At 53.7% G+C, this 25,959-nt stretch overlaps 9 protein-coding genes across 9 annotated transcripts; 7 read left to right on the forward strand and 2 right to left on the reverse strand.

The window, feature by feature from the left end:
- Positions 1-671: 671 nt before the first annotated feature.
- Positions 672-2,300, forward strand: CPAR01_08999 (uncharacterized protein; the record flags this gene model as incomplete). Its single annotated transcript, XM_060493265.1, has 1 exon — positions 672-2,300. The coding sequence occupies one exon, from the start codon at positions 672-674 to the stop codon at positions 2,298-2,300; it is 1,629 nt and encodes a 542-aa protein (XP_060347395.1).
- Positions 2,301-2,922: 622 nt separating this feature from the next.
- Positions 2,923-6,114, forward strand: CPAR01_09000 (GPI ethanolamine phosphate transferase; the record flags this gene model as incomplete). The annotated part of the gene is made up of 1 exon (XM_060493266.1): positions 2,923-6,114. One exon carries the CDS (start codon positions 2,923-2,925, stop codon positions 6,112-6,114), a length of 3,192 nt encoding a protein of 1,063 aa, XP_060347396.1.
- A 1,605-nt stretch (positions 6,115-7,719) lies between these two features.
- On the forward strand, positions 7,720-9,548 carry CPAR01_09001 (NTF2 and RRM domain-containing protein; the record flags this gene model as incomplete). Its single annotated transcript, XM_060493267.1, has 4 exons — positions 7,720-7,908; positions 7,971-8,045; positions 8,124-9,185; positions 9,240-9,548. The coding sequence occupies 4 exons, from the start codon at positions 7,720-7,722 to the stop codon at positions 9,546-9,548; spliced, it is 1,635 nt and encodes a 544-aa protein (XP_060347397.1).
- Positions 9,549-13,636: 4,088 nt separating this feature from the next.
- On the forward strand, positions 13,637-13,852 carry CPAR01_09002 (uncharacterized protein; the record flags this gene model as incomplete). Its single annotated transcript, XM_060493268.1, has 1 exon — positions 13,637-13,852. One exon carries the CDS (start codon positions 13,637-13,639, stop codon positions 13,850-13,852), a length of 216 nt encoding a protein of 71 aa, XP_060347398.1.
- A 3,759-nt stretch (positions 13,853-17,611) lies between these two features.
- Positions 17,612-17,821, reverse strand: CPAR01_09003 (uncharacterized protein; the record flags this gene model as incomplete). Its single annotated transcript, XM_060493269.1, has 1 exon — positions 17,612-17,821. One exon carries the CDS (start codon positions 17,819-17,821, stop codon positions 17,612-17,614), a length of 210 nt encoding a protein of 69 aa, XP_060347399.1.
- A 252-nt stretch (positions 17,822-18,073) lies between these two features.
- Positions 18,074-18,331, forward strand: CPAR01_09004 (uncharacterized protein; the record flags this gene model as incomplete). Its single annotated transcript, XM_060493270.1, has 1 exon — positions 18,074-18,331. A coding segment is annotated over one exon (258 nt), but the record flags the coding sequence as incomplete, so codon positions are not given.
- A 1,674-nt stretch (positions 18,332-20,005) lies between these two features.
- On the forward strand, positions 20,006-21,283 carry CPAR01_09005 (PH domain-containing protein; the record flags this gene model as incomplete). Its single annotated transcript, XM_060493271.1, has 2 exons — positions 20,006-20,514; positions 20,581-21,283. 2 exons carry the CDS (start codon positions 20,006-20,008, stop codon positions 21,281-21,283), a joined length of 1,212 nt encoding a protein of 403 aa, XP_060347401.1.
- Positions 21,284-22,133: 850 nt separating this feature from the next.
- On the reverse strand, positions 22,134-23,216 carry CPAR01_09006 (uncharacterized protein; the record flags this gene model as incomplete). Its single annotated transcript, XM_060493272.1, has 3 exons — positions 22,134-22,434; positions 22,523-22,647; positions 22,755-23,216. The coding sequence occupies 3 exons, from the start codon at positions 23,214-23,216 to the stop codon at positions 22,134-22,136; spliced, it is 888 nt and encodes a 295-aa protein (XP_060347402.1).
- A 2,157-nt stretch (positions 23,217-25,373) lies between these two features.
- CPAR01_09007 (uncharacterized protein) lies at positions 25,374-25,692 on the forward strand (the record flags this gene model as incomplete). The annotated part of the gene is made up of 2 exons (XM_060493273.1): positions 25,374-25,421; positions 25,507-25,692. The coding sequence occupies 2 exons, from the start codon at positions 25,374-25,376 to the stop codon at positions 25,690-25,692; spliced, it is 234 nt and encodes a 77-aa protein (XP_060347403.1).
- Positions 25,693-25,959: the final 267 nt, after the last annotated feature.

Here is a 25,959-nt window from a genome sequence, read left to right on the forward strand (position 1 = left end):
AATAAGGCCGAAGACTCGCCGTGACTAAACAGCATTAATTGATGTCGGCGCTGCCTCCGCACTACCTACGTCGTGTACTTCCACCTGACCGCTGGTTCATTGTGGGGAGGTGGAAACGCCCAATATTTGCAAAGTATGGTACGCAAGTCTTTAGTCAAGTGAGAATCACGGAGGCCGAAGAAACCGTGATGAAAAGACTTCGAACCCCATGGGGCTTCGCTGCATCCGTCTGGGGATTCCCCTTGGGCGCATGATCCACGCAGCCACGCAACCCTGAGGGTTGGTTGAAGATACCCAGGTCTCGACAAATGTGGCGTCTTCTCGTGGGCATCAATAACCACAGTCGTTATCTGTTTAAAGTTTGTCATAGCAATGGTGCCCCCACGAAGGCTTCCCTCTGTCGTGTCATGGAGAAGGAACTCTCGTGTCATGGACCACTTCGACCTCGGAGGGCAGTGACCGCTGTGGGCTATGGACACCTGCAATTCGTTCCATCGGTCTTGTTTTTTTTTTTCTTTTCTTCCTCCTTTGCCATCCTACACATATCTCCTCGGCCTTTTCCTTCTCCTCAGATAACATTGCTTCGTTCAGCACATTCTGGGTCGGGCATTTCGTCAACTCCATGTTTACAACTCAGCTTCAGCAGTATTCCATCGATTGCCCATTTCATCATGTCGTCTATACACGAAAAGCCCGTGTCCTCTGTACAGGAAGTACAAGATAAGGAGATTCCCGATACGATTGCCTCCAACCTGGAGGCCAAGGCTGCCAGAGACTACGAAGAGCATCACAACTACATGCAGACCGTCTCGAAGTACCTCCCCGCGATCAAATGGTCCATATTCTTCGCCATGACCATCGTCGGCGAGGGGTACGACCTCGCTCTGATGGGCAACTTTTTCTCCTTGGATCAGTTCCAGAACCTCTTCGGCTACGCTCCGCAAGAGGGCGCTGTCAAGGAGATCCCAACACTCTGGCAGTCCTTGATCCTTACTTCAAGCCAGGCCGGTCAAGTTGCGGCCATGTACTTCGCCGGTTTGTCCATGGACAGGTTCGGCTACCGAAAGACGATGATGTTCTCTCTCGGATCGATCATGGTGCTCCTACTCGTCAACTTCTTCGCGCCGGCGGTCTTGCCCACGGGAGGCTATAAGGCTGGTCTCGGCATGATCTTCGCCGGCGAGTTCCTCTTGGGACTCCCTTGGGGGGCTTTCCAGGCCTGCGTTCTTCCCTATGCTTCCGATATCTCGCCCCTCAAGCTTCGTCCGACTCTAACCACTTTCGTCTCCATGTGCTGGATTTTCGGCCAGCTCTTCTCGACGGCGGCAATCAAGGGTGTTGCGAACATTGAATCCAACGACCTCATGGCATACCGTATCCCCGTCGGCATCCAATGGATATGGCCTCTTCCTGTTCTCCTCTGCGTCTTCCTTGCCCCCGAATCGCCTTGGTGGCTCATGCGCCAGTCTCGTTCCGACCTCGCGCGCACTTCCCTTGCAAGACTCAACAAAGATCCGACGTACCCAGTTGACGGTCAGGTCAAGGTCCTCGAGCTCACCAACGAGCAGGAGAAGAACAGCCAAGATGATTCCAATATCACGTACCTGGAGTGCTTCCGTGGCACCAACCTTCGCCGTACCATGATTGTCGTTACCATGAACTTGACGCAACAACTCTGCGGTTCGGCTCTTATGTTCTACTCGGCCAAGCTATACCAGAAGGCTGGCATGAGCAGTTCCAAATCATACGACTTTACGCTGATTCAGTACGCGATCGGCATCATCGGCATCGTCTCTTCTTGGCCCCTGATGAACTACGTCGGACGCAGAACCATCTGGCTCTGGGGATTGATGGGCTCCATCATTCTCATGACAGGTGTCGGCGTGCTAGGTTTCCACAGCGACCAGCACCCGGCAGTTCCTTGGGTCATCGCAGTCATGCTCGTGATATTCACAGGAGTCTACAATCTTTCCATCGGACCTCTCGTGTACGCTATCAACCCCGAGATTCCTTCGACCCGACAGAAAGCCAAGACACTTGTCATCGGCCGAGTAGCCTATCTCATCGCAGGACAATTCAACATGTGGCTCTTGCCAAGAATGCTGGAAAACGCTCCTAACGGATGGGGTCTTGGACCTCGGACGGCGCTGGTGTACGCTGCTATCAACGCCGCCTTCTACGTCTGGGCCTACTTTTGTCTGCCGGAGGTCCGGGACAGAACTCAGGCCGAGATGGATGAGCTTTTCAAGCTCAACATACCTGCTCGAAAATTCCGTAGTACCGAGCTGACGGCTGAATAAGGTGGTTTGTGTTTGTCAGCTGTTGCCCAGCAGTTGTCCAATCTCGTCTGGTGGAAGAGATCGAAGGGAGACGTCTCTGCTTCCTTTGTATTAGGCCCAGTCCAGTTTCGCGTGGTTTTGGAGTTCAGTATTGGGATAACGCATTACATGATAATTATGAAAAGTAAAAGTTTTGAAAATTAATCTCCCTTAACGTATGTCTGAGTAACAGAAGCTACCTCCAAGAAGCATGTCTCGGCACTGCTCTGTTATATGTGCAACATCGGTGATGACATACCTATCCCAATCCAAGCTCTGTTAGTGGCCCAGGGGCTGCCGGCACCAAAAGGTGCAGGATCCTTAGCCCCTGAATCGTGTTCTCGTCCGCCCCACCACAGCTGCCGCTGCGGCTGCTGCCGGAACTTGGTGGACTTCCCAATTTTGAGCTCCTTTCGTCAGTTCGAAACCGTCTCTCCTACATGCTGCGATCTGCAAAGCAGCCACAACACACGAACACGACTCCAAAGCAGGGGCTTGACAGCTTCCTTTAACCCAATGGCCATCGAGTGCCGGCCTTAATATTTCATCTCTTTTTTTTCCTTCTTCTTTTTTGTGAACACGCTACCAGCTAAGACAAGCCGCAATGCCTCAAAAATCCCCCAAACCGAAGGCTCCGCCGCCCACCGACTACAAAGCCATCGCCGAGCAATTCGCCAAATTGAAGCGCCAAAGGGAGATTGAGGAGGCTAGCAGATCCCCCGAGGAGATCAAGGCGGAAAAAGAACGAGCACTCCTTCGCGAGAAGCAGCGCGAGGTGCTTGAAGGCCGGCGCAAGAATGCCTACGAGCGTAGATGGTGGTGGACTGTTGCGTTCTGGGCGTGGATGCTGTGTCTACATGCTATTGGCATCGCCTTCTTCACCAGCGGCTTTCTCCTGACGCGACTGGTCCTCGACGAGAAGTCCAACTGTACGGCACCCCCGCTCGAGCTCTCGTCGAGCTGGAAGGGCCAAGGCACGGTCCAGGGCGGTTGCTGGCACCCAAAGTCGTTTGACAAGGCCGTGGTCGTCATCGTCGATGCGCTGCGGTACGACTTTACGGTTCCTATGGAGGACCAGGCTCCTTTTCACAACGCGTTACCCTTCTTGCACGAGACTGCCGTCAAGTCCCCGGAACACGCTTTCCTGCGCCCCTTTATCGCCGACCCGCCGACTACTACTCTCCAGAGGCTGAAGGGTCTGACCACTGGTACACTGCCCACGTTCATCGATGCCGGTAGCAACTTTGCTGGTACCGCTATTGAGGAGGATAATCTTCTCATGCAACTGAAGGACGCTGGGAAGCGCATCGCGCACCTGGGCGACGATACTTGGATGTCTCTGTTCCCCGGTTATTTCGAGGCCAACGTGAGCAGAGCGTACGACAGCTTCAACGTCTGGGACTTGCATACCGTCGACAACGGGGTTATTGATCACATCTTTCCTCTCCTCAAGCAGGAGCAGAAGGGTAAGTGGGATGTTCTCATCGGTCACCTCCTTGGTGTCGACCATGCCGGCCATCGTTACGGACCAAACCATGCGGCAATGACGGCCAAGCTCCAGCAGATGGATATCTTCATCCGCGATCTTGCCGCTCAAATCGATGACAATACTCTGCTCGTCGTGATGGGAGATCACGGCATGGATAGCAAGGGCGACCATGGCGGCGAGAGCGACGACGAGGTCGAGGCAGCTCTGTGGATGTACTCGAAGCGCCCTTTCTTTGGTCGGACCAAGCCCGAGTTCAAGCAGCCCCCGAGCATGGCCAAGGTCAGACCGGTCAATCAGATTGACCTCGTACCAACTCTGGCACTTCTTCTGGGCATCCCGATCCCTTACAATAATCTGGGACGTCCCATTGAGGAAGCTTTCGCTGGCAAGAAGGGCAAAGCCTGGGATAATCTGGCGGCTGTATCACGGTTGACCGCCGCCGGCATACAGCGATACCAAGACTCGTACTTTGCTGCCCGTGGCATTGATCAGTCCAAGAGCGCCACGGCCGGTCACGTATCGAACCTCTGGAGGAAGGCCGACCGTTCATGGCAGTGGAAGAATCACCAGGAATCCTATGGCTTTTTCAACATGTTCCAGGAGGAAACTCTGCGCATCTGCAAGGACTTGTGGGCCCGTTTCGATGTGCCCAAGATGGTGACGGGTATTGTGGTCATGGCGGTCGGAGTCATTACTCTGCTCGTCTATGCCTCGCGCGACGAAGATGAGGACTTTGCTGTTCTCGACGATCTCGAGCTGGACCAGGCAGAGATGAAGCTGGAACTGCAGGGTGTCCAACCCGATGGAACTGCGTCGTACAAGACTCTCCACGAGAAGATCTTCCTTGCGGCAATTCTCGGCGCTGTACCTGGAGCACTGGTTGGCGCCGGATACTCCGTCTTCACCGGCCCCGAGGATCTGGTCTACGCTGTTGCTGGCGGCGCTGTCACTAGCGCGCTAGGTGTCCTGTTCTCGCTTTATGGCTTCGGCAAGACTCTTCGCAATCTTCTGCCCAACAATATCTGGGGTTGGCTTGCCGTTCTCTTCACGGTCAGCCAGTCCATTGGTTTCGCATCAAACTCATACACCATCTGGGAGGATTCGATCCTCCTCTTCTTCATCACGACCTTTGGCGTAGCGAACGTCTTTGCTGCGTTCTCAGTGCCTACGATGCGGGAACGCACCCTCGCGATATACCATTCGGTTCTTTTTGTCATTCTTGGTCGGCTCGCATCATTTTCCAAACTCTGCCGTGAGGAGCAAATGCCCTACTGTACTTCGACCTACTATTCCTCGGCTACCTCTTCAACGTCTTCTACCTGGCAACTGGCCATTCCTTTCGCCGTCGCCCTTATCCTGCCTTCCATCATCCAGTCTTTCCTTCTGCCTACTCGCAACTGGGAGGGGCTTGGACCAGCATGGATTGGTTATGTCTACCGCATTGGCTTGCTTCTATCAGCATCATACTGGGTTCTCGATGCCGCCGACAATGGCGATTGGTTTCCAGACCTGCCGGCCCAGACCCTGAAGAACGCCGGAACCTACATGGCCCAGATGATTCTCGCTCTGGTTTTCGTAGCGGGCACTACCGCCTTTGTCTGGGCGCCGCCGCTGGTCTCTATCTTCAGAACACCTACAAACGCCGGCCCCCAGATCACTGTTTTGGGCTATGGCAACACGCATGGCTCGAGATATCTGCTTCTTCCAATGAACATTGTAGGAGCCTGCATCCTCCTGTCCAAGCCTATGGGAGGTGGCGCTTTGGCCCTGATGTTTTGGCAGATTCTTTCGCTCGTGGAGATTCTCGACCTTAACTCTTTGACAAACGAGGCGATTGGACCCATTATGCTTGCAATCATTGGTAACTTTGGGTACTTCAAGACAGGCCACCAAGCTACACTCAGCAGTCTCCAATGGGACAGCGCTTTCATCCCGCTATTCACCATCAGATACCCATGGAGTCCCATCGTCATGGCCCTCAACACATTCGCGGGTCAAATCGTTGCGGTCGCGGCCGTTCCTCTCATCGTACTCTGGAAAGTGAGTCCCAAAAGGAAGGGAGTACTTGAGAGCGTCGGCAGAGCGCTGGGCATATTTGTTGCCTACTTTGCCGTTGAGTCTTTGGCAACCATGGCGTGGGCTGGGTGGCTGAGGAGACATCTCATGCTGTACAGAGTGTTCAGCCCCCGCTTCATGATGGCGGCGGCTCTGCTGCTGGTGGTAGACTTGGTTGGACTTGTCATCACGCTCATCGGTGTCAGATCCAACACGATGGCGGTGAGCGAGGTTTTTGGCTGGGTTGAATAAGATTGCCGTTTTGGTCAGTTCGATAGAAAATCGAACAACAATACCACTGTATCATTATAATTGTATAGTCATGGGGAAAGCATCCGGCCAGGGAGCTAATAAAGGCAGTGTGTGAACAAAAAACTGAGGTTTGCTGCGCTGACACCCGTATTAATAGCTTTGTCCTTTGCCTCGGTAATACCCTGCCTCAACGTATTGGTGGTTTGGAGAATGGACAGGCATTACAGGACGATGTGCCTCTTTGAATGAGATCAAAGGACAGCCGGTTATCAGGCAGATATGGAACATGCACCTGGCAGAGCATCAAGCGCTCCGCCCATCGGAGCATTGGTCAACGGCAGTCGCCATTCTACGTCTTTGAACCAGTTGCTTCGATGCTGGAGCTGGGGAGCTTGGCCAAGAGCTCTGGGTTTTGCGTGCTACCCTGATTATATAAGCTAACCTTTCGATACTTGAGATGGTTTCCGGGGACTTCCAAAACTCAGCAAAGGTTGCCGGGACCGTAAGTATCAGGGAAGCTCCCAGATGTATCAGGATCTGTGCACAGCAAAACCCCACTTGGGTCGGTAATCAGCTCCCAGGCCTGGCGCCGCCTGCCGCAGGAGAACCGTGGCCTACGTGCCTACCTAGAGGAGCACAGGGCACGTCGTGGTCTGGCAGCAACAATTGTGTGTTATTTTTTTTCTTCTTGGTTCCTTTGCCCTTTCCACATCTTCGGATTGCGCCTGTGCTAAGGTAAGGTACCTACGGCTGGTACCCCGGGAAGCCCAAAAAAGTGTCCCTCCCTGCTTCTCACGACATTTCGACCGCAAACGAAAATTAGAAAATAGGAAGAAAAAAGAAGACCATCCACATCCACATCCACGTCCCACTCTCTCCTCCCACTTCGTAACCCGCTCCGCTCTTCTTCAGAGAAACCCGCCCGCCGCCGCCGCCCCGAACGACCAGATCTGCTGAACTGAACACACACAAAAAACCCACACACACACCCTGAGCCGGTTTTATCCCAGTGTCCCTCTGCCTCTGAACTGTGCACATTCATTTTTCCACCCTTCCCATCGACCATCCCTTCTCTCTTTTGATCTCCGCACATCGCTGCTGCTCTCGTCACGCGTCTCCATCTTCTTCCACCTCAAGCTCCCGCCGCCCCCTCGCATCGTCGTCGAAACCCTTTTTCCGGCGTATCCTCCTCTTCCTCCCGTCTTCCACCCCTCCCGTCCTCGGCTCTCCGTCATCAAACATCTTTCGAGTCACTTCTGAGCGTTTCCCCCACGGCCCAACGCATCTTTTGAGGTACGCTCTTTGGTCATCCATATCGCTCGCTTTGCATCTGCTCTTCCTCTCCTCCGAGCTTAAATCTTCTAATCCTCCACCCTCCGCTCCCATTGGCGCATATTGTAATCCTAACATTCCATCGTTCAAAGGGTCCTAGCTATCGAATATCCTTCCGCGAAAGAAGAAACCTCCCCGCAAGCAAAAGCGAACAGCCCCGCAGAAACCTCGAGCTTTCGCCCTCTCGCGACCTTCCATCGCCGTCTTCCTCCTCCCTTCTACCTTCCTTTCGGTCCGATTGCGCCCAGATATCCAGATTTCGCAGAAGCAATCATGGCAACCAACGGTAACTACACACACCCGGACCAGTTCAAGGGCGCTGTCGAGCCAACATCATCAGGTCCCACCTCAACCAACGATGCCGTCTCGGCTGGAAACAGCAACCTCTCTAAGGATGAGGTTGGCTGGTACTTTGTCGAGCAATACTACACAACCCTGAGCAAGAACCCGGATAAGCTTCACGTACGCATCCAACTCGGCCCCCCTTCCGAGATGATTCTTTGAATACTGACACGTATCCACAGCTCTTCTACGGAAAGCGCTCCCAGTTCGTTTATGGTATGGAGGCAGAGGTCGCAAACGTGTCCGTCGGCAGACAAGTCAGTTCTTCCAACTTTCCATGTGCTACTTCGACGCCTTTCGAAAAGCTCAATCATGCTGACCATCGCACTTCCTAGACTATCCAAGAGAGAATTAAGAGCCTCGACTTCCAGAACAGCAAAGTCCGCATCACAAACGTCGACTCCCAGGCCTCTTTCGACAACATCGTCATCCAGGTCATCGGTGAGAGCTCCATCAAGTCCGCCGAACCCAAGAAGTTTGTTCAGACCTTCGTCCTCGCGCCTCAGCCCTCTGGCTACTTCGTCGTCAACGACATCCTGAGATATATCAACGACGAGGAAGAGGAAGAGGCCGCTCCTGAGGCTGAAGCGGCCCCTGAGGAGCAAGCCGCTCCCGAGGAGGTTGCCGAGGTCTCTGCTCAGGCAGAGGCTGAGGAGCCCAAGATCGAGCAGACCCCCGAGGAGGCCACTGGCCCCGCTATCGATGTTGACGAGGTTGAGAAGAAGCTGGAGGAGGTTAGCGCCGCCCCCGAGGACGTCGCCTCCAACAACGGCGATGCCGAGCTCGCGGTTCCCGAGCCCGCAAAGGCTGCTGAGACCAAGGTCGAGGAGCCCGCGGCTGACCCCGAGGCCGCTGCGAAGGAGATTGCCGAGGAGGACGTCACCGAGCCCGAGAAGCCTGCCGACCCCTCTCCCACCCCTGTCGCTCCCACCAAGGCTCCCGCCGCCGCCGAATCCGAGAAGCCCAAGGTCGCCCCCGCGCCCGTCCCGATGAAGCCCATGTCTTGGGCCAGCCGTGCTGCCGCCGCCGTCGGACCTAAGCCTGTCGTGCCCCTTCCCAAGACCGCCACTCCTCCCGCTGGCCAGGCCAAGGCTCCTGCCCCTGCTGCTCCCGCCGCCGCCGCTCCCGCCAAGGAGGCTGCACCCGCTGCCGATGCCCCCGCTAAGGAGGCTCAGGCCCAGGCCGCCAAGGAGGACTCTCCCTCCGCTGAGTGGCAGTCCGTCGGAGCCGACTCCAAGCGCCAGAACCGCCCCCAGTCCATCTCCCAGGCACCCACCGAGAACTACGGCACCTTGGGATACGTTAAGTACGTGACTGACAAGGTCAAGGCCGAGGACCTCAAGGGTGCTCTGGCTGCCCACGGCGAGCTAACCTACTTCGACATCAACCGCCAGAAGGTAAGATATCAAGTGCCCTGAATGATGTTGAGTGGCAGGCTAATGATTGAATAGAACTGCGCGTTTGTCGAGTTCGCCACTGTTGCCGGCTACCAGGCCGCTGCCGCTGCCAACCCCCACACCGTTAACGGCGAGAACATTATCGTCGAGCCTCGTCGCCCCAAGGCCAATGCCTACGGCGGTAGCAGCTACTCCTCCAACACCCCCCGCGGCAACGCCACCGGCGGTGGCCGTGGCCGTGGTGGTTTCGAAGGAGGAAACCGCTCCGGCAGTCAGGGAGGTGGCCGCGGTAACTTCACCGGTGGTCAGGCCCGTGGCCGCGGCAGCGTCCGTGGCCGTGGTGCTTCCCAGACTGCTGCTTAAAGCAGGACAGTCATGTGCTAGCAGCGCCGTTCAAGGTCACATCTGCCTAAAAGAGCTTTTGACCGGCGATGCCGACACGAAGTATCGATCCTATCATCCACTATCTTGCGTGTATTTACCACCCCTTACACCAAGATGTCTATCACTCACGACCACCACGACGTTCAAACTCGAGTTCACTACTTCCGAAACCAACAATATTCTCACGGTCGTCAGACGATCACTGACGAAGGAGAGAAAAGCTACAGTCACCTTGATTTCTTCTGCAAGGAGTTCACAGGGCAAGGGCGTGGATTTACACACCGTTTCCTGTACTTTTACACCCCCCGACGATTCTTTTCATTTCTCATTTCTTATCTTTTTTTCTCTTCTGCGCGCTTGCGTTTTTCCAGCATTTGCATCCGCGCTCGTGGCAAGGCAACTCCTTCTCCCCGGGGATGATTACCTTTGTCCCAGCGCAAACAACGTTTTGAGCTTGCTCTTTCTCACTTCTTCACTACCACAACCAAAAATTTGATGGCGGTCAAGGATGGAGTTCCCTGTACATTTGGGCGAAGTTGGAACGGAATCAAAGGGGAAAGGGGAGCACTTGGGAGGAAAAGGGGGGATCAGCATGAACAAAAGTTTTGGCGTCCCATTGCTTTTACCGAGAGAATTTGTCTTTCTGGGAGAAAAGGAAAGGAAAGGGGGGAAATGGGGAAAGGAGGGAAAGGGAGGGGGAAAGCCTAAGGGGATCGGGGTGATGATGCTGTACCATACCAAGACCGACACACACACACACACACACACACACAGACACACAACCACTACACCGAAGATCCGTAACCCGGTTCTTTTAATGAGAAACAGACGACAGTTACTAATGGTTTATGGTGGGAATGATGCAGTGATATCATTTGTGTAGTGAGGTACAGGACCTTTCGGCTTCTCTTTGTGGGTATGGCTTCTGTCTAATACATAAGCTCGACATGCTGCTATATCTTGACCATGTTCAACTGAAGATGAGAGGTGACGATGGACTTGATAGTTCGAAATCATGCCGTCGAAGCAGGGGTGTACTCGGCTCTTCCCAAATGTCCAACAGCCAGCCCTTGCACTGTAGGAAACGCAAATCTGAGGGAACTGGTTTGGTTTCCCTGCTTCTCACGCCTGACTCCGTCTTGCTTTTGTTGTTGATCGAAGGACCTCATCCTTTTTCTTCCACGAGTCTCAAGACCCTGGTGGGGGATAGAGACCGAGTCCTTGGCTCCTTTGAGGGTGATGGGATGATTGTGACTAGCTGACTTTCATAGGAGACTCGATATTTTGACGCCTGAGCTGGGGTTGGGGGCGAGTTGGGAAACGGAGCATGGAGACATGTGAGCTTGTGACGGGTTTCGTGGGCGTCGGTTTTCGTTGGAACTGTCCGGGCTTGGAGGTTAACATTTTCGTCTTCGTCTTCTTCTTCTTTCTCGAAAACAGCGAGTTGTCGAGAGAGGTGATTCATTGCATGTATAGTTGCCTCACGGCATATATCATCACGAAGAGAGCCCCGGAAAGGTCACGTCCAGTAGAAGTCAGGTCCCATAGAGGTCAGGAGATGATAGAGGCAACCCACCCCCCCCCCCCTTCCTGATGATCTATCTCGATACCGCATAATGAAAAGCTATCAAGGGCAGACTTTAGGGGGGGATAAAGCCGTCGAGTCGAGGATACGTGAAGTTTGAAAAGATGAAACATATAAATCTCGTTCCCAAGAATCGATGCCATACCAATGTTACTCGTCATGGTTTGGGTCGCTATATCCAACACTTCATCCATACACAAGAAACCAGATCCGTCAGAAAGAAACCAGATCCGTCAGAAAGAAACACGCATACGTATCCGAGAGCAGGTCATGTATCACAAACTCGATGAGAAGAAGCATAAAGTTCGTTCCTCACGCTTCGTTGCGAGGACGGGCCAACTCTACCAGGGGACACGGGACATTACACAGACGAAAGGCAAAGCTTAGCAACGATACCGCTCGCTTACAATCACAGCAGCAAACGCAGTATCAGTAGGAGTAGCAGCAGGGGCAGCACGTTACGACAAGTGAATGTTGGCTCGATTTCGAATTTCGAGTTCCATGGAAAGGCATCGAACTTCTCAAGGCTCTTAGCACGCCATCTCTTTTTTGCGTGTCCGGAATCCGTTCTTGGATTGTAGTTTGTCTGTAGCTGTGGCTTTTGGGGGCAAAGCTACTACTGGGTTTGGAATTCACCATCTATGCGAACCTCTTCTCGTCTTGTGTCTTCTTTCTGGAACAAGACTCCGACACGATGAGGTTCATGGCCTGCTTTATCTTTAACTCCTATCCTATGAATATTGTGGTTCCTCAGATGGGCCGTGGCCAACATTGGAATGCGTGAGTAGATGATCTACGAAACCATGTGAGGCAGGGGAGAACGGTAAGGGATATGCCTCGAAGATCGAGTCTCGAAGTTTATCAGAGGCTCTTCATCGGGTATGTAGATAAATCCCACCGGCACTGCCTTGATCGAAAGCGCACTAGAGAGAAATCCACCTTCCTCTTTACTCGGCTTCATTCTTATCCATGCTGGGCTGAGACGTGGCAACCGACATCGTCGCCATCTCGTTGACGCTGGCAGAGAGATCAAGTCTGTTCCGCCCAGAGAAGGGTGAACCTAGACCCCATCGCTCGCAGCTCTAGAACCTTTTGTTCGACTGTACTTACTGCGAGTACGAGAACGACGGTAGTACGATGGGCTTTCTGGTTCCTGTACCACGGCGCATGTCATTCGCGCGCTGCGGGTCGATGAGGTTATAAACACGCGCAAAAGGAGAGGAGGCACCGCTGAGAGCGACGTGATCGAAGTCCCTCGTCGAGGTCCGCCTCGTTTGCGCTTGCTTGGTTCATCCGAGACAAATCTCCTCTTCCTCGCCTTCTCTACCTCTCTCTCGCCGATTCAGGCTCGGAGACCGCATTACGGTCCCCTGAGCGAGAGCGCGCCCCACGTAAGACTATGAACTACAAAGGTTCCAAGAGAGAAAATTGGCGAAAAGGAAAGAAAGGGCGCAAAGAAGCCAATCTGGCTTGCAAAAGGCGGTCGATAGTCGAAGGAGCTCTAGACCACGTTGTGGTGTCATTGGATTAGACCTACCTGCTCAGCTTAGTCGTGTGTTCTAATGTTCCCAAACATCTCGATTTGATTGTCGAGGCTCAATGGGAGGTGAACTAGCCAAGTCGCTTAGACGGGCTTGAAAAAAGTTTCCTCTTTACAAAAGAACGTGGGGAAAATAACGTCGTATAAACAAACGAACCCTGTGCGACTCCAGAAAGACCAACCCAACCCATTATTGAAGTCTTGGGGGCTCCATTCAGAAATGGCACCCGGAATTACCTCCCGCCTCTCACCAAGAGTATGGGACGCGCGGGTTGCACGTCTGGAAGTTTGTCTTGGTGATCGGACCACATGTTGTGCAGGGTTGACTGACAAAGGAACCAATGTGGAAATTTCCAAAAGTTCGTGTGCCCTTTTGTCTGAAACCCCTCGAGTTCAAAACCTCGTCGCCAAGGCCCTGGGAAGCGCTGACTGTAGGCCGTTGGTATGCGAATTTCTTCTCCACAATAGTCGTACAGAGCTGAGAGAAAGTCTCCTTTTCGCGAGAATGATGTACGTAATAATGTCCTTACTCCCGAGTCCCAAGAGCTGCCAACCAAGCAAGGCCAGCAGCATGCGTGAGCGACAAGTCGGAGGCTGCCAACCACGCACGCACTCTCATAATGTGCGGATCTCGTGTGTATTTCTATTCTGTCCATCAAGGTACGGCAGCGACTACGATTACTGTATTTAGAGTGGTGTACGGAGGCTTGCAGCTCAAAGTCTTGGCTTGCGGGCTTGGCCGGCCAACTGGGGTAAAGGCTGGGGATTTTTGTGATCTCCCCCTCGCAACCCAGAACGTCAGTAAGACTACGATGTACTCCGTAGGTGACTGACTGGTAGCGATTTGCTGTAGCAGCGGTCAGGTTCGCCGACTTGATGAAGGAATAAAGCCCACTTGGACAAACGGTGCTGCTTTCCCAGCCGGTAAGGTTGTCCACGCTGATGCTCATCTTCCTGTTGGTCTTTTGCCGGCGAGCTCGGCTCGGATGTTGCGAGCCCTGCGGTTGCAGATGTCTTTGCTCTTGCACCCACCGTTCTTTTTTACCCCCTCCCTGTTTGCTTGCGACCTTCTCGATTGAGATGGCGGTCACGTCAACTTTGTGTGGTTGGTCGGTACCTGGACCTCGATTAGAAATGGTCCAGGAGATGCCGTCTTAGCCGTCAACCCCCCAGCTTCCTCGGGCGTCGAGAATCTAAAGAGGGGAAATCTTGCCGTTGGGTTGTATTATTCTCCGGCGCGCGTGTTCTAGGTCGCAGAGCGGCATGCTGTCATCACTACTTTCAAAGTAGTGCTTTGTACGTCTCCATGCGGACAATGCTTCCATCCTTGTAGTGGTAGCATGCGGAACCCAAAGTATGAGTGGGCTGGGAATCCGCGAGCAGGTGGCCAGACTTCGCGCTTGTTCTTGCGAGGGGTTACAACAGTCCGTTAGCCAGCATGCAAATAGTTTTGCTGACCGATGATCACAGAGCCAGGATGAAGATGTTCAAGTGGCAGATAGGGAACTGCCGGCGATAATCAAAGATCAGCACTTTGGAGAGCGGCTAGACAGTGGAGATTATTTGGAGATTTCCGTCGTCGATTCTTGTTTAGGAAAGAATACGTCTTTCGAGTTTGCATTTCGTTGGTGTTGGTGACCAGCGAGTTGTTTCTAGAATATTGCCTGTTCCGAGGTAGAGCGGCATGGGCAAACTTGCGTTAGAATCAACGTCCTGTCTCCTCAATGACAACGAAACAATTGCTTCACGTTGACAAACGAAGCCGGCCTAGCAAAACAGGGCAGGGCGAGCATTCAGCGGCAGCCAGCTGGAAGATGGGGCGTGAGCTGTGGTGCGGGAATGGCGTCCACTCAAGCTTTCCAAGAAAATTCCAAGAGATTGGGCGAAGCCGCTAGAAGCAGAAACGGGCGGCCGGGTTCGGGGGGCGTGTGTTGCGTGGTGGTATTGGCCTGGCCTGCAACAGACTAATACCTCCATACCAGTCCGCCATCAGTGATACGTGACATTTGCTTGACAGGCCCTAAAAGCACCATGTTTATCTGTGGGAAAAAATCGAACGCTGGTATAGACGGAGGGCGCGACGTTCGAGTCGCGACTGGCGCCCCCATAGTCAAAACCTGACTTCGTGGCGTGCCGGGGGGGATCCGAAGGGCGTTTTCTGGGGAACGGGGGGATCTGGAGGGGGTCCCTATCCCAGCAGGCATGGCGTGATGGATGGGGTAGGTATTAAACTGCCACTGTCAACGGCTGGCTCAACGATTGTGCTGATGGGCCGGATGTCGCGGAGAGTGCTCCGTTCTGTAATTTGTGGTGAGGCAGAGCGTACGTATTGCGCATGATAATCGCAATATGAGAAACGGCGCCATTGGGGCATCAGGGCCGAAGCGAAAACTCTGCTCCAAAAGGCAGCAGCACAGTATACGAGGCGCGTCTGCAAAAGTTCGATTTGTTCTACCCATACTTGCACGGCTGATGCTTGGCTTGAGAAAGTACTGTAGGCTGGCAGGTGGCTGACCAACGACAGGCGATGAACCGGGGGATGTGTTCGAGTTAGTGTTAGCAAAAGGGAACGGCTGAGTGGGATCCGCTCGCAAAAGATCCTTTGGACTTTTGCCAATAATTGGCGTCCATCCAAACGGACACTCCGCCCTGCGCACTCGTGGACTGTAGTAGGACAAGCGCTCAAGCGAGGAGAGGCGAGTGTGTGCGCGAGGGTGGCAGGTGGTTCGGGCCAGCCGCCGCTCTTGGCATTTGCCGTTCCTCGTTTCGTTTATGCACCACTCCTCCTGTCGAAGCCCAGGCCAGCAAACAGCACTGGTGTGTCCCGCCGCCGTCGATGTTTCGGGTGGGCATACGCGGGTATAGTGGGCGGTAAGGTACAGTCACTTTGTTGTAGGTTCAAGGACACGCCAGTGGCTGCCTCCGGTTCAGCGGACGATGTTCAAGCTGCGGACACAGACAACCGTCTCTCGGCCGATTCGAGAGTCCAAGCCACTTGAGGACGGGATCGCCATGTGCATCGAGCTTGGCCGCGCTCCCGTTCTGATGCTAGGCGGTGCTAACCCTCCATTGACGTCCATTAATAATGACTTGCAGTGCAGAGCCAAGGATTCCCGAGCCAGCAAAAACGGTGACGGCGGCGGCGGCGGAAAGAGAGGTATAATTGATGGAAGGGGAGGCCATGACATTGACAGGCAATTCGAACGTTGGGGGGATAGCATGGCGACATGGATTATGCAGAAATGCTTGATTGTGCAGCCGGAGGGCAAAGAGAACGGTAGAGAGACTGGGGGATGGTCAGTAGACGACGAGGGTAGACTCGGGCACCGTGGCGGATATCTGACCTGTTTCGTCCTGGTGTTGGCCTTTGGTGTTGGCCTGGGTCTCGAGACAAAAAGTGTGTGTGGGTGGGCGGTGTTGGGGACAAAGTATCGGTGCTTGTACTGTGTGTGTTTGTGTGGTATGACATGTTTTAGCATTGGCATGTCGACGGCCATGCCCGTTCATCCCATTGTTTTATCCCCGTACGAGGCATCCTATTGACCTCTTTAGTAGTTGTTCAGACGATTCTTTTGGGAAGTACGCAAAGTCTCAGCGTCTTACCAAGTTCTGTTCAATTGTGCGAAGTGCGGTTTTCGACCTGAATACAGATACTGAGAGTGAGGAGTGTTTGGTTTGCTGGCGTACGGAGTACTGTAAGTGTACTGTGTAACGTTCTGAAATCTGGCACCCACGTCGTCGATCCACTTGACATTTACCTTAGAATTTACCTTAAACCAAGGTGGACTCGGTTTACGAAGCTCCAGAGTCCAGAGTCGAGTGCTCCACAAGCCGTCAGCAAGTGGCAGTTGCCGACCAAGATCCGTCTCTGTCTATATCCGAGGAATCCCAGTTATCGAATGACGCGGACATTGTATGCAAAGGGCCTCCCTAGAGAGCCTACCTTCCTCTGTTGGAAGGCTAGAGAGACGTTGTTGCCGGAGTTGAAGCCGAGTTGCGACGCCTGACCTGGCCTTTACCTTGATGAGCGCAGGTGCAATATGACGGATGCTACCTGCCTGCTCCATGGTAGAGAGAGTTAAGCTACCTACAAAGAAGGAATGAGTCTCGCTGTTAGTGTTAGCCTGCTAGTGTAAGGTAAGGTAAGGAAGGTCGGGTCGCGCCCGACTCAAGCGGTGGGAACTTGAGGAGTTTGGGAGTTGACGGGAGACTTCTGACCGAGAATGGAAGCAGGTACGGAGGGAGGGTCCACGCCGGGCTAGGGCCCCCGCCTTTCTGTGCCGTAATGCCGTAACTGGTGCCATTGGAAAAGGCATCCATTCAGCTGACCTTCCGTCGTGGCTTCTATTTGGTACGAATACTTTGCCGGCAACTCGTCCAAGGGTGAAACGGAGGATGGGATTCGCCAGGTAAGGTAGGCACCTGCCTTACGCTCAAACTTTTGCAGACCTTCCTTCATATGGAGCAAGGTACCTCGCTACTTTGCTAAGGCTCAAGCGGGCAGGTTGATATTCGGTAGAATTCAAGCATTTGGCACCCGGGCCTTCTCACGCTGCAACTCTCTCTCCCGTCTTTCCATGGTAACGTACTTTCATTAGTACGGTAAAGTGCATTGGTACCTTGGGTCATCAACTTCCTTCCCGTCTGGTCCTTGTTTGCCTGCCCGGCATCAATCTACAACGTTGGAGACGAGGCGCCATTCCTTGCATCAGATAGATACATTACGTTTGGAGCTTTGCGTCTTCACCGACCACCTGTTCTTTTCTCTTGCCTTACTTTCCTTCTCTCTTCTGTTTTGCTTTTGTTTCTCGTCCGCGCAGACACTGTTAGAGTCGGACAGTACTATAAAGGCCGGTTATGCTCTGGCGGCCAATCTCCAAGGTTGCAATGCAAATGACAATGCCAGAGGACGTTGACCTACGAGAGACCCAGCCTCTGTCCCTCTCGTCTCCAAATACAAAGATACCCTGCCGTGCTGCTGGGTCTAGGCACAACGGGAGGTAGCATTGCCATTATACCGTCCACCAAAAGGTCAAAAGATGAAAAAGCTGGGTGGTCTACTAGCAGTCTAGCACAGGTCAAGGGGAAAAAAAGTACCTCGAGTCCGCGCCACCCCGGTCGCCGCATGTCTTTCACCTCCCCAAACGGGTTAGACCTGTCTACAAAAGGCCTCGGTCCACTCGGCGCTGTTCTTGCTTCCACAATCCACCACTCTGACCAGGACGGGGACCACCACTCATTTGCACCAAAGGGCCCTTTTCTATTTTCCTTCACTGCCCCTACCACAGTGTTCCGTAAGGTACTTACTTTTGTTAGGTCGCGGCTTGCCAAACGGACGAACCGCTGGCCACTCACCACTCAGGTTTCAGGAATTACTCGTGGGTGTTCGTCTTGACGATCATCGGCACCGAACTCGCCCTAATTCTTACTCGACCCTGCCTGCCATTTGCTTCAAGGCCGGTTCCTTGTCCCTATTCTGGACTCACGACCACCCTGCCGCTTGCATCCCCCCCCGTTCATCTGCCCCTGCTCTGCCGACCTGCCACGCCTGCCTCAACCTCTCAAGCCGATGGCCTGCGTTTCCGATTGCTAGCCGCCGCCGCTGCTTGCTGCTTGTGCTGCTCACCCTCTGTCTGAATGGAACACCACACTTTACAACTGTACGGTAGAAGCGCCAAACTGCAAATCATCATTCCAAGCAATCCGACAAAGAGTCTGCCCATTTGCCAACTCGCGCCGAAGTACATATCAAGGGTACGCGTACCAAGTACGGATATCGCTGCAGCATCGCATTGAGTCCTGGTACTGGATACGTACCTTCGGATCATTAATTGAATCGCACCTTGGCTGATCGATACACTACGTCCACGCCTACCGCCCGGCCAGAATCCGAGCCTCCATCTCTCCTCTTTACTCTCCAATTCTCCATTATCGAATCACCCAATACCTGCAAAAATCCCGACAGGGACCGATTGTAGCGCGCACTTGGTTCGACCTTTTGAAGTTCGAAAAGAAAGCGGGAAAAAGACACACCCGTTCTACTCGTACCCTTTGCAACCTCAACTTCACCTCTACCAACGGTGAACCCCGTACATACGCCGTACCCCGTTGAACTTCTCTCAACCTTGCTTGGGGTCCTGTTCAACTTCCGCTCGACACACGCCTCCACACCCATCAACCAGGTCCCATCCGTCCATCCATCCTTCTCTGATCATCACAAGTCGCGCGGTGGTCCCCCCAGGAACACACCAATTACCGTACATGGTCTTCACTCGCCTTTGGTTTCTGTTACCCTATTCTTTCGCCATATCACGCCGTCCTTGTCAGCTACGCAACCACGTTCCCACCCGCCGCTCTTCAACGAGCCCTGTCCTGGCCTGACCCGACGTCCGATGCGCATGAGATCCGCCCCCAGAGCCAAGTCCCCCTTGCGGCCCTGGTCCTTCAACACAGACGAACTGCCCTTGCTGCGCGGTCCTGGACATCGTCTCCAACCTCTCGCGCCTCTTCTTCGGCCCTGCACGGGAATCGGTTCCCTCATATCCGGCTTGTACTGCTTTCATCATCGGGCTTCCTATTCAGTCCAACCTTGTTAAGCGGCTCTTCTTTGCGCTGGCACCACCCGATGACTCGACGCCTCCCGTTTCGCTTCACTCCTCCCGCCAGCCCGTTGCAACCTTGACCTTCCATCCCATCTCGTCTGCTTCCTCCACAACCACCACTCCTCCGCCTCCCATCTGTGCTTCCTGTGCTTGCTCGCCGTGCTTGTCTCGAACCGCACCTCGCTCGCTCCAGGAACCGGATTCTATTCCTACTCCCGGTCATTGGAACCAGGCCTACTACTTGGACCCGTCGCTCCATTGCCACCGCTTTCTCGCTTCTCGGCACATCACTCCATCCTTCATCCACCTTCTCACCACGACACCTACACATCCACACCACCGAGGTCTCCAGTCCTTTCTCCATACCTACGCATTCGTACCTGACTGGACCTAATCCACTCCCCGATCTCATCTCATCTACCGGTCTCGTCCCAGGACCCCTTTGCATTTGTTTTACGTTACTCTGCCCCGTGCGGCCCTAAGAAAGAGCCGCCGACAAAAGGCCCTCACCATGAAGTTTTGCGGGTCAGCATAACCCCCGGGCCAAGCACATCTCGTGAATCCCTCGTTCCAGGGAATCCGTCCGAGACAGACGCACGGGAACGGGCCTCTGCCTCCGCTGCCACCCGCCGCATGGTGGTCCTGGCCTGACACGACTCGTCTGTTGCCGGCTCACTCGTCTCCTGTCATATAAAACCTCATCTGCCCCATGGATCCCCGCAGCGAGGACGGCGGAAATGGACCATCTAATACCGCAGCGCAGCCGCCGCCTCTCCGGCGGCGACTATCGATGGAGGAGGACTATTTCTACCAGGAAGTCATGACTTCCCCTTTCCGACGACCATCACAGCCGCCACCATATGAGCGGGATGCTAGACCAAGACGGCCGGTGGCACCCAGGGTCAACTCCCAACATGGAGTCGGGGAGGATTTGCCAGGCTATTCGTGCGACATCGAGTTGGAGGGCGTATGGGTGAAGAAGATGGAAATTGAAAACACAACCAAACGGGCAGAGGACAGAAATTGGCACACCACTATCGTACAACTACGAGGCACTGCATTGAATTTCTACAACGTGAAGAAGGATTGGGGATGGGGCAGGACGAGAGACGGACCGACCATCTCGCCCGACAATCCGCCATGGGTGCGAAAGGCATCTCTCGACAGAGCGTACAGTCTTCAGCACGCCGATATTGGTATTGCTGCCGATTACAAGAAGTAGGTTGCCTCGATTCTCAGCCTCATTCCATGCCAAGACCTGCCAAGAGACTGACTCCCACCTAGGAGGCGATATGTCATTCGTGTCAGGGCCGAGGAGGATCAGTTCCTCCTATCCTGTATAGAATTGAGCACGATGGTCAGGTGGTTGGAGGCTCTCTTCGCCGCCATCGATGTTGCCGCTCCCATCGACGATCGTGACTATCCCCGCGACCAAAGCATCCCCCGCATTCAACGCATCCGCTGGTTCCGTGGCCAGACACCAGCACCGACGAACAACTACCCCGTACCGACGCCAAGACCACTGAGTCCTGAACTCCGCCGTGTGGCTTCTGCCGAGGCACCCGATCCCTTCCCAGCATCTTCGACCATAGAGGGTCTCGTTCACCAGGCCGTCGTCAACGAGCGCGGCGAGACCAATGTACTAGACAGCGAGTCTATCTACGGTCCCGGACCTGGGAGGAACGAGCTGATCAGCAGCCGCTTGTCGACAACATCGTATCCCAATGAGGCCATCGATCCAGACACTGGAAAATGGGCACCCGAGCATCAATGGAGTGCGGCCCACGATCTGCTTTATGCCAAGCTTTGCTACTCTGTTCTCCTGTTCAAGAGCCCCCGAAAGTCAAACTACATCATCAGCAAGGGAAAACGATGGTTCGTGGATTGGGCAACAGGTCGCATGGTGCGCGTACTGCCGCCAGCCTACGGCGAGATTGATTTCTTCGGCCCTTGGCAAGTCATCCACACGGAAAACAGAAGGATTTAAGATGGATCGTTGTTTCTCCCTCACTTCTATTGCACATATAAATACCCCGTGCCCTCGTCAATGACGAGGGCCTTTCTTTCGCATTGACACGAGGAAGAATCGCAAGATTCGACGATACGGATTTTTACCATACATTACCCAGAGGCTGGGCGGTCGGTCGGTACGGCGGCCAAAACAAAAATCGGGCGGGACGGCGCGGCATATGCATTCGGTTGGCTCTTTTCTTTTTTCCTTCCTACTTCATCTCCATTCCTCTCAACCTGTTCTCAGTCTCCTTTGTCATTTATGGCGGGTGAGAGAGAGAGAACGAGAGCATAGCTTTGCGCCAAGCATATCATCATTGGGCGGAGTTGTCAAGGGCAGCGGCAATGCTCGCTGCCCCAAATTTCATTATCGTCCTTTTGCTTTTTCTGTAGCATGGAGTATTCAGCGTTGGCATCGCGAAAGCCTTGGCACCGAACATATTCGTCAACGATGGGGGACCCTGAAGGAAACTTCCCATCGGTCATGGTCGAGGCATAGCCTGGTCGACTTGAATGTATTAAACGTTAACAACATTACTCGGAATGAACGTGAAGCTTTGGCCGTTGTGAGAATGCCGTTTGATCCAGGATGGCAAAGAAACATAAAGGGACTAGGTCAATTGCAAGTTCTTGGCTTTGTTTTCAGCCGAGCCACGGCCTACATAAATCAAAATGGTATCTCATGCGTAGGGAAGAGCAACCATGTCTACAGCCGTATTCAGACATTACTTGACAACCACATCCCCATGAATCCAGCCTTTACCGGTTACGTATTGCCCCCTTTTTTCACCCTCGTCTCGATCGCGTATCGCAGTCTGTCCGACCCCTCACATACCCGCCATCTCCACCTCGGAAGCCCGCGCCTCGGCCGCCAGCTCGGGCGCAACGTCCACGAGCAACGCGTTGGCACCGTCGATATCGGCGACCTGGCTCTCGAGCTGGGCTAAGAGAGCATCGATCTCTGCGCGCTGAGAGTGGATGGAGGCGAAGAGGGATTCGTTGGAGGCCTGGGTATTTTGGAGGCGGGCATTGAGGGTCGATTGTTGCGGGGCGAGGCGCGGGGCGAGGTGGGCCGTTAGGATTTCGTCGGGGGGGAGGACGTGTGGGCTGTTGTAACTGGTGTTAGTCCTTGGGGTTGGTTTTGGGTGTCTCTGGTGTTACAGAGTATTGAGGCCCGAGAAGGGAGAGAGGGAGGGGGGGGGGGAGTGTGACGAACGGGATTGGTTCTTCGACGTCGCTGCCGCCTTCTTGTCTCCTGCGGTCTGCGTCGCTGACGAGGTTTTCTAACTCGTTTAGTTTGCGGATGACGTCGCGGTCGGCGAGGATCGATTGAAAGTCTTTCTATAGAAGTGAGAAAACCATTAGTATGCGGTTCCTTTCCTTCTTATCTTCCCTTCGTGGAGGAGTTCACGAAAAAGACAGGGAGGGGGCTCAAAAAACCAACATACGTTACATCTCTCCTCGAGGTAATCCACCATTTGCTTCTGAACGTTGCGCAGGGTATTCGGCGCGTGGGCGGCAACGGTGGGGAAGCACGAGGCGAAATTGTCGTAGTTTACTTTGCGGAGGGTGCTGGCGAGGGCGCCGTCGTAGAGCTGGATGAAGCGTCCCGCGCGGGGGCCGGGGGTCGCGGGGGTGTGTTTTTGGGGGAGGGGAGGTGAGGCGGGCGGTTGTTGTGGTAGTGTTTCTTGCGCTTGCTGTGATGGTTCTTGTGGTTGTTGCAACGCTTGCGCTGTCGTTGGTGAGGTTGCTCCTGGTGCTGGTGTTGTTGATGTTGACGATGCGCCGGCGCCGGGATGCGATTCGGTCTCGGGTTGGTGTTGGACGGCGTGGTCTTGCGATTGGATCTGTGATGATGATTCCTTTATCGATTGCGTGGGTTGTGACTGGTCTTGGTCGGGAGCGGACATTTTGGGGAGAGTGGGTGGGCTGATGAGCGGTGGTGGGAGGTGGTTTCGTTGCTTGCTTCAGTTCGCGATGCGATGCGACTGTGGTGATGTTTAAGTGAAGATTAGCGGCTAGGATCCCGGATAGACGTGACGCGTTCTGTGGTTAAGGTCAGGTACGTTGGTGGGGGTGGGCACAGGTCACAACGGCGCGAAGATGACGGGAAGTTCACGTGCTTTGCTTACCTTACCTTTCTTTAGCTTGAGCCATTTACGTTTTTCTTTTTTTTTGGTTTCCCCCTTGGCGGGTGGGATGAACGCCGCCAAGACAAGCCAGATGCGAGCGATCCCGGCCGGCCGGTTGGTTCTGTTCCTGAATCCTGGCAGCTTGGCGTGGGGATTTTTTTTTGGCGCCGCTCGCCTTTTCTTGCTCTTGTCCGTTTGGGGAAAGTCAATTCAAACCTCTATACGCGTGCCTTATCCATCTTGGTGTATTTGAACTACGAGTGTAGGTGTACGGAGTGTCATTCTCAAGGACGCAAGTCTGCTACTCACTCCGTCGGTATGTCCTTGGTTCTCTCTTTGAAACACGCAAGCCGTTCCACGATTTTTTTTCCTGCTCAACACCAAATGGACCTTGTCCACGTTGTCCCTGCGAAGTTGAGCGCGAGAGGTTGAGGCGTGAATCTTGATTGGTGGCGTCTGCCCATTCAACTTCATATCACCGTCACACTAAAATGCATTCGAAATCGATCATCAATTCGTAAGTATAGAGTCCCTCGATTGCTCGTCATAAGGGAGGCAGTGGTGGGAAACTGAACCTCGTGCAATTAGACTCCAATTACCTCAACGAGCCGTGCAACTAAGAGTCACCGTTCTTCATCAAAGACATCCATGATAAGCAGGCCACAACTTTCAGCAACGTGACGGGAAGTGACAATCACCGACCTGGAATGCGATGCTTAATATAGCAGCACGCCATTCTACGAAACGGTAGCATGAGGGACTAGTTCGTTCACTCCTAGCTATACGAAGAAGCTTCGAAGCGCCCCCCGCGGCCCCCGCCCCGGGCACCTGTCGGAGTAGTACTACAGTCCGAGCAACAACCGCAACTGACACAGAGTATTCTCCGAGGAAGCATTACCTCAGTCTAGAGACCAGACCACATTGAACTGGAAACCGTCATCACTGGAACTCGTTTCACTTTGTTGCCATATACAGCTCCTCGCGCCGTTCAACCTGTTTCCAAATAAATGTTTCAAGGAAGCACCTGAGGCGTGAGAAGCCGGCTCTCCTTCGCTAACCGTGTCATCTGATAGTTGTCTTGATCTACCGGCCCATCAACACGCCCCCTTGTGAAAGCCATCTGCCTCAACTCGTATCATTGAGGCTAAGCATTTCATCTCATGTCCTTCCCTCGGGCCCCCCTGAGTTCGGCATCTTGAGCCGATGTGGAAGTCCGCATGGCGAGGGAAGCAAGTAATTCCAACCGAGAAGCCGCAAGCCAGAAACGAAGCCTGCTTCGCCTCGTTCGGGCCCCTCGGGGCATGACTTCCATTCACCTGCCCTTCCAAAATCGGTCTAGATCGTCCTTGTGTGACCCACCCCGAAGAAACTACCATTCTGTAACTTGCGTGCAGTTTGAACAAGCTTCATACAAGCTTCACACATTACCACACATATCCTCCACCAAATCGATACAACCCTGGCCCATCTTGGCTAGTTGGAACTCGAATTCTACATCAAAAACATATAGATGTTTCCCGATTCGGCCAGGCAGATTTAGGCAGACACTTCCGGTGGGAGTCCCTGTCCTGGAGAGACAAGACACGCCGTCAATCTCGGCCTTCATCATTTGCCAGGCACGGCGGTAAAGCCCCCTTTTTGTATTGCCCTGAACAGTCGTGATGCCCTGGTGGTTTTATTTTTAGATGCGGTTAGTATTGTGTTTGGTAAACCTGCGTCATGCCCGTGAGTGCGGTAAAACATTGTCACTTCTCTTTGTCTACATATCTTATATAAGACCCCGAGCAAAGTCTATCTTCAAATTCAAATCAGCCCTTACATGCTCTCACAGCTCCAGAAACATACAGCCCGCCGAGAACTACATACAACTTCATCTAATCAACCTTCCATACCTCAAATAACGCCCTCAGCCCATCCCCATCTTCCTAGCCCGACATGCGTTTCTCTCTCGCCGCACTCCTCGCCATGACAACAGTCGCCCTGGTAGACTCCCCCCCGAATCTCCTGCATCCATCTTGACCTTCCAGCAAAACAAAAGTAGACTAATCATGTCCCTTACTACTAATAGGCCACTACTACTCCCCAAGCCAGTACGACGACGGGCGGCGTCAAAGCCGCTGCCACGAAGAGCAACTCAGCATCCGCCAAGGCGACTTCGACTACGACTCACAGCAAGAATGCTGGTCCCAGGGAGACTGCGGCTGTCGCCCTCGGCGTCATGCTTGGCGGAATGGGCCTTGTTGTCAATATGTAAGAAGAGAGAAGGGCTTTCAAGTGCTCGGCTTCGGCCACTTTTGATGTCACGAGATACTTAAGTTTAGGGATGTTTCGTCTTCTTTCTTGGGCAAGTTAAGGGGGAGAACAGTTGAAGAAGTGAATTGTGGATAGCCTGGGAGGTATCTCGATGTCAAACTGATACAACTACTCTTGGCTCGTAAACTCAGATCTGGAATTCTTTCAGCCAGTCGTGTTATTGTTCCGCTACTCAATTAATATTTTTTGCAACAATATGTGGCTCCCC

This window comes from Colletotrichum paranaense, assembly GCF_030867605.1.
Source record: "Colletotrichum paranaense strain IMI 384185 chromosome Unknown Scaffold_7.1, whole genome shotgun sequence".
In the NCBI taxonomy this organism is placed as follows: Eukaryota; Fungi; Ascomycota; class Sordariomycetes; order Glomerellales; family Glomerellaceae; genus Colletotrichum; species Colletotrichum paranaense.